This window comes from Benincasa hispida, unplaced genomic scaffold, assembly GCF_027475165.1.
Source record: "Benincasa hispida cultivar pf3 unplaced genomic scaffold, pf3_genome.v1.1 HicScf521, whole genome shotgun sequence".
Taxonomy (NCBI): Eukaryota; Viridiplantae; Streptophyta; class Magnoliopsida; order Cucurbitales; family Cucurbitaceae; genus Benincasa; species Benincasa hispida.
The window spans coordinates 40529-48383 of NW_028326626.1; the positions used below are offsets into that span (position 1 = coordinate 40529).

Consider the following 7855-nt stretch of genomic DNA (forward strand, 5'->3'; position numbering starts at 1 on the left):
TTGCTCAATATGTGTCCCATTTGAAGGATAAGACCGGGTAGATAGTTTGGGACATAGAATTCGCAAGATGGAATTCAGTCCTACTGATTTTAGGGATGGAATTCACAACCAGTTTAGGGCTATTCTTGGAGGATTTTTCATTGATTTCAAACTTTCTTTGAATTTTGATTGATGTTCTTAGTTTTTGTTAATAATTAATCAATCCATTTGGTTTTGGCCGGAGTTCTTGTTTATCTTGTCGGCGGTTCTTGATCTTGATTATTGATAATTGAGTGAATTTTAAACTAGTTTTTAGATCAATAAGTTTAAATGTAATTGATCATTTTGTTGATTTAGTTTCAAGTTTCACTAATCATTTGTGTGTAAGTTTAAATTTTATCAATTATGACGTGATTTCAACCTTAATTGATCATATTTTGGTTTTCAGTTAAATTAGGTTCATTATTTTATGGACTTGAGTTTAAATTTTCATTGTTCATATTTTTGGTAATATTCACAAGTTGTTTTAATTGTACTGTGTAATTTTTGGTAAAGATTATTTGATGTTCTATTCCTTTTTTTTTTTTTGTATGATAATATTATAATATTAATAAGTCTTATATTTTCAAGTGGATTGCTCAAAGTAATATGTTACCAAAGTAGCCTCTGTAACATTATTTCATTTGTGAGAAAACACTTAGAATATTTTAGACAAAAATTCTTAAAAGGAATGTAAAAATAATATTTTTCATTAACTTGTGAAATAAATTTAAACAATATATGGTAGAGTATGAACATTATCTTTATCCTCTTGAATCTTTTTTGAGATGTGAACAAGGATACTTGTTACTTCATGTCCAGAATCCTATTTTTTCCATCATGAGGAGATACGCAGTGATCAATTGGATACTTCCCTCTTGCATATTGATTAGCATCATCATGTAGTTCTATAGGACTCCTTTATTGCATACAACATTGGCATCATCTTTAAGATGACCAGGATTGATAGATCTAATTGCAGTTGCAATTTCAACAAAGTTCATGCTTAACAAAAGGACACCAATAAAAACAACCATGTTCTCTTTGGAGATAACCATTTTTTTTTTTATAATAACGAACGTCAATGTACAAAATAATTTGCTTCCATCTACAATGACTTGTTTTGATAAAAGACGTCAAATGTCAATATTTATATGAAGGTAATTCTTTTGTGATGCCTTTTGATAGGAGAGTTTAGTTTCAATTGCATCTACAGAATTTGTTGGAAGTAAACAGATTAGGGGGAAAATTGTTTGAAATGGACAGCTAACATTCCAAAAAACACATCTTTTTCTATCTATTTTACATCTAGATATCATATTTTTTTCATCAAAGTTGTTCCCGCTATCTACAGTTTACACATTAAGAACTTTATTTCCCTCATCTTCAATCCTAACAATTTAAACATATCATGATTAAAAATGAAAACTGAATTCTCAAAGTCATATATTGAATTAGATTTTTGTAGCTTTTAGTTTGCAAGCTCTAATATTAGATTCAAAAATATTTTAAAAACTATGAAATTAAAGAAAATGTTAACTTTCAATATTTAAAATGATAAAAATTTAATTAGTGTCACCACAAAGGCCGACAACTAGTTCTTTTGAATAAACAATGAATGATCCCAAAAATCATTAGTATTGATACATTAAAAAAAAACATTGCTATATGAATAGTTAATTTAACAATTATTTATGATGAATAGTGTTTTTGACATTTAAATATAATTATTATCGGAGCTCAACAACATGTGGGATTGAACATGCAAACCTTGAAGTATTGATCGTTGATATATAATTTATGTTTTAATTATGTCACTTTGGATCCAACTCGATTTAGTTTACTCTTTAATCGATTAGGGTTTGAATGTATGAAATTTTGTTAAATTGTTTCTAAGAAGATATCATGATGCAAATTTTTAAGAAATTATATATAATAATGCAAGTGAATACAACAATATGCTTACAACCATAATTATTTGTTGCTACAAAGGTCGTGAAATGTTTATATTTTGTTTGAAGTTAGTTTGTTTATGTCGACGGTTACTATTAAATCAACAAGTAAAGGATACAAAAAATGTAAAAGAATAGAGAAGATCAACACACAGATTTACATGTTTCACTAATAGTGCGTGTTCGTGTTCCTCGGGTTGCAAACTTAGGAGTGTATTGTGTGAGAAAAGTGTGAAAATAGGGTGTAAGAAGTGTGAAATATGCGTAGATGATGCATTAGTAATGGGTACAGGGATGTATCACACTCCTCTTTATGCGTTCAAGTTTTCCTGAATCGAATCCAAGTATAAATCTAAATCAGGTTCCTGGTAAGTCCAGGGTCGAACTCAAGGGTTTCGATCAGAGCTAACGCACGGCTTACGTTGTAGCTAATGTAGAAAGATCCTATGAAATACTAAATGAGTTTTTATCTACACTAAGTTTGCTGTATGCATTGATCTAAGTGAGATGTACATGTGCGAGAATGTGGTGTGGATGAAAATGAACTTTTCTTGCTTATAATTAAAGTATGCATTAATGCATTAGGCTTCAGCTTAACTTCTATTCAACACTTCTCAATGTGAATGCCACACAAATTCCTATCTCTAGGATGCATGCGTTAACCACAGAAAGTAATGAAATACTAGTGCCTCTATCTCTAGATGAACCAAGCATTTTGACTTAATGGTTATTGCTTATTCTCTTGAATAATTCAAGCTAAAATAACTTTTACCAAATAATTATGTTGGCTTAAGCGTTGAGAAATTGAACTTGCATGAATCCATAGATGCATCTAACATATAGCAAGAAATAAACATTAGCAAAATGTAGTTGATCAAATATGTGAATTCATAAAGAACCAGATTGTCTCCTCATCTACAATCATAACAATTTAAGCTTATCATGATTAAAAATGAAAAGTGCATTATCAAAGTCATATATTGAATTATATCTGCGTAGCTTTTAGTTTGCAAGCTCTAATATTAGATTCAAAAAGATTTAAAAACTATGAAATTAAAGAAAATGTTAACTTTCAATATTTAAAATGATAAATTAATTAGTGTCACCATAAAGGTCGACAACTAGTTCATTGGAAGAAACAATGAATGATCCCAAAAGACATTAATATTGCTACATTAAATAGATGTTTCTATATGAGCAGTTAATTTAACAATTATTTATGATGAATAGTATTTTTGACATTTAAAAATTATTATTATCCGAGCTCAACAACATATGGGATTGAACATGCAAACCATAAACTTTTGATCAATGATATATAATCTATGTTTTAATTATGTCACTTTGGATCCAATGCTATTTAGTTTGCTCTTTATTAGAATTAGAATTTGAATGTATGAAATTATGTTAAATTTGTTTCTATGAAGATATCATGATGCAAATTTTTAAGAAATTATACATAATAATGCAAGTGAATACAACAATATGCTTACTGTCACCCCCCTCCCTAGCCTTAGCCCCAAGACTTGGAAGGGAGCGTGAAGGTACACCAGTAGTATTCCAAGATAATATTTCAATTTAACATTTCCCCCCTTATCTATTACGACTTTAACATGTTTGCAATAATTTATCTAACTATCATACACATAGTTCAATTTCCTATATTCTTTATTACATGATCCGAGCCGTGCCCTGAGAATTTACCAAGTCCTGGTGTTTTGGTGGTTTGTAGACTCCTTCCTGAATGCTCCACTTTGCTACCTGGGGGGATATAAGAAAATATTTGGAAGAGTGTGAGCTACTAAGCCCAGTGAGTGGTGCTTTTAAAATAATAATCACTTTGCAAAACATATTTTTGGGAAGTCAATCACATAATCACAAATTCAGTATAATTTATGCATGATCACGTGTAATTTCATTCAATCATCACTCTCCAGTTCCATGTTATACGTGGCATGTTCATATCATGGACATATTATCAATCATAACCACTTTTTATGGAAACTTTCACCACTTTTCTCGCTAATGTGCACATCGACAATTGTTTTCCCTTTAGCCATGCTTAGGTAACTTGACTATATTTCTCGCCGATTATCACCGACTATTATTTTCCGCCGACCGAGGCCGACTATATTTTCCTGCCAAGCACCTTTTATTAAGCATGTTAACTTATGTAGTTCGGGTATAATCTCAGTTTCCATAGAAATTTCACAAACAATATCATGGCAAACAACATAACATCATAAGCATGCATTTTGTACTTACATATGCAATATCCACATATCAACGCATAAAACTAAGTAAACACTCACCGCAAGTGAGTTTTTCAACTAAAATCACCTTGAGAATACCTTCCTGAGAATTCCTCCATATCAATGGAAATTCCTCAATTAATACTTGTTATATCAATAAATAATGTCAAAATAGCCAAAATACCATTATATAATGAAAATACCAGCTTACCCTACTCCAATTTCGCAAAAATCCCAAAATTAGCCTCTTTAGAGGTTATTTGGACCGTGGTAGGCAGCTGGGCGTTGGGCAATAGGCAGGGTGGGCATGCTGTGCCGCACAGGGGGCTGATGCGTTGGGCGTGTGTTGCGCTGGATGTGCATTGCGTCGCATGGGGGGGGGGGGGGGGGGCACTGCGCTGGGCTAGCGCACGGGATGCGTCGAGTGAGGCACGCGGATAGACATAGCACTGCAAGGCGTGCGCATAGAGTGTGGGCTGGCTGTGCGTCCGACTGACTCAATGCCTCACCAACACAACCTTTGTTTCTTTTAATCTACAATCAACATGACAGCCTAATACCTCAAATGTAACCCTCTAAATATGCTCTCAACACAAGATTTAGGTGATGATATGAATAAGTTTCTCTTGCCCAACCCCTCTATTTATTATAGTGAGTGTTACAGAATACAAAATGATGACGATTCCAGGGTTAGAGAGTTTATATAGTACAGTTCTCTGAATGCTAGGGTCATAATTGTAAATAAATCTTAAATATTTAAGTATGCCAAATAATGTCAAATAGCGAGCCTCCAAACTACATCGTTTGAGGTTCCAGATAACAGATTCAAGACATTCCAACAATGAATATATTTCGAAATGTTTTAAACAATTCAATCTAACAAAAATTTTGGAGTGTTGAAACCTGTTTCCTTAAATTCTTTAATGACAAAAACTAAATAGTTTTGAATACTACTACAAAACAACATTCGGTTGCTTAGTTTTTTTTACTTCTCCAATTTTTTTAAAATGACTACTTTGAATTATACAACTGTTTTTCTTTTTTAACATCAATCCTGATATGTAACGACCCAGATTTGTACGCATACAGGAAATTAAATGTCAAATATTAAGCAGGACGAAATTTTATTTAAAGGGTTGGAAATTTAGAAGGAAAAAAATGAATAATTGGAAATTGAAAATTGGAAATTTATTGGATTAATTGGAAATTTATTCATTATCCAAAAATAATGAATAAGGGAGGATTAATTGGAAGTTGGGCGCTAGCTAATTCAGGAGACAACGGGCAGTAGATAACTTTTGTTTGGACACTACTCATTGGAAGAATTGGAGGTGAATGCCCATATACTCTTAAAATTTGAAAGAGTTAAAAAAAGGAAGTGGAATCCACAAGCAGTGAAGGCAACCACGCGTGAAAACTAGCGAGATTGGAGAGAACATTGGAGAGAGCGAGTGTAAAGAAAGCGAGATTCTTAGGGAGATAGTAGGAAAGAGCAGGAGCAGGAGCGGGAGCGAGAGCGAGAGCCAAACCAGCAAGAAAGCTGGAGAGAGCGAGATTCTAAGACAACGAAGATGGTTAGAATTAGTCAAAGACTACGACTGTGAGATCCTCTATCATCCAGGAAAAGCTAACATTGTTGCTGATGCTCTTAGCAGAAAGTCAGCACATACAGCAGCTCTAAGTACCATCTCCAAACACATAATAGATGATCTTGAAAGAGCTGAGATCTCACTGATACTAGAAACCTTCACAACTCAAATAGCACAGTTAATTGCAAGACCTGCATTAAGGCAAAGGATAATTGATGCACAACAAATAGACAAATACCTAAACAAACCACGACAATCAGAGAATGGAGAAACCAATCAATTCTCTACAGCCCCAGACTCTGCACTCCTCTATCGTGGACGACTATGTGTACCAGATAATGAAGAAATCAAGAAAGAACTATTGAAGGAAGCTCATGAGTCACGCTTTTCAATACATCCTGGGAGTACCAAAATGTATCGAGACTTGAAAGCACATTACTGGTGGGGTAACATGAAAAAGGATATAGCCGACTATGTAAGTAAATGTTTGGTTTGTCAACAGGTGAAAGCTCTACAGCAACGACCACAAGGACTCCTCCAGCCTCTAAATGTTCCAGAATGGAAATGGGAACATATTTCTATGGACTTCATCTCAGGACTCCCGAGAATTGTTAAAGGCCACAACATGATTTGGGTGATTGTAGATCGACTCACCAAATCGGCCCACTTCCTACCATGCAAAACTACTCACACTATGGAAGCACTAGCTCAAATGTACTTAAAAGAGGTCATCCGGTTACATGGAATCCCAGTATCAATTGTTTCAGATCGAGACCCTCGTTTCGTATCCAAGTTCTGGAAAAGTTTACAGAAAGCAATGGGCACACAGCTAAATTTCAGCACAGCCTTCCACCCACAAACTGATGGCCAAACAGAACGAGTTAATCAAATCCTAGAAGACATGTGGAGGGCATGTACTTTGGATTTTATTGGAGCATGGGATTCGCAGATACATCTTATAGAATTTGCTTATAATAATAGTTATCAGGCGACAATTGGTATGACTCCCTTCGAAGCATTATACGGAAAGAAATGCAGATCCCCTGTACATTGTGATGAAGTCGAGGAGCGAACACTACTAGAACTTGAATTGGTGCAGCAAACATCAGAGTCAATTAAGCTAATTCGGGAAATAATGCGAACAGCTCAAAGCAGACAGAAGAATTATGCTGATAACCATCGAAAAGAGCTGAAATTCAAAATAGGAGATCACGTATTTCTAAAGGTAGCATCAATGAAGGGCATTATGCGTTTTAGACGAAAAGGCAAGCTTAGCCCTCGTTTCATTGGACCATTTGAAATATTAGAACGTATTGGCCAAGTAGCTTACAGATTGGCATTACCACCCACACTTTCTACAATACATAATGTCTTCCATGTATCGATTCTTCGAAAATATGTGTTTGACATATCACATGTAGTAAATTATGAACCTCTACAAATAAGTGAAAACTTGGAATAGGAGGAGACTCCGGTTTGCATCTTAGCAAGAGAGAAGAAGTCGCTTCGTAATCGGGAGATAAGTTTAGTGAAGGTTCTCTGGAAAAAAAAAATCAGCAAGTGGAAGAAGCTACATGAGAACGAGAAGAAGAGATGAAAGACAAATACCCTTATCTTTTTAAGAACCAAGAAACTTTCGAGGACGAAAGTTCTTAAGGGGGGAAGAATGTAACGACCCAAATTTGTATGCATATAGAAAATTAAATGTCAAATATTAAGCAGGACGAAATTTTATTTAAAGGGGTGGAAATTTAGAAGGGAAAAAAATGAATAATTCGAAATTGAAAATTTATTGGATTAATTGGAAATTTATTCATTATCCAAAAATAATGAATAAGGGAGTAGAATCAGGGAGGATTAATTGAAAGTTGGACGCTAGCTAATTCAGGAGACAACGGGCAATAGATAACTTTTGTTTGGACACTACTCATTGGAAGAATTGGAGGTGAATGCCCATATACTCTTAAAATTTGAAAGAGTTAAAAAGAGAAAGTGTAATCCACAAGCAGTGAAGGCAACCACGCGTGAAAACTAGCGAGATTGG

At 34.1% G+C, this 7855-nt stretch overlaps 1 protein-coding gene across 1 annotated transcript; it reads left to right on the forward strand.

The window, feature by feature from the left end:
- Positions 1-6712: 6712 nt before the first annotated feature.
- LOC150030150 (uncharacterized) lies at positions 6713-7024 on the forward strand (the record flags this gene model as incomplete). Its single annotated transcript, XM_090310024.1, has 1 exon — positions 6713-7024. A coding segment is annotated over exon 1 (312 nt), but the record flags the coding sequence as incomplete, so codon positions are not given.
- Between the last annotated feature and the right edge of the window lie 831 nt (positions 7025-7855).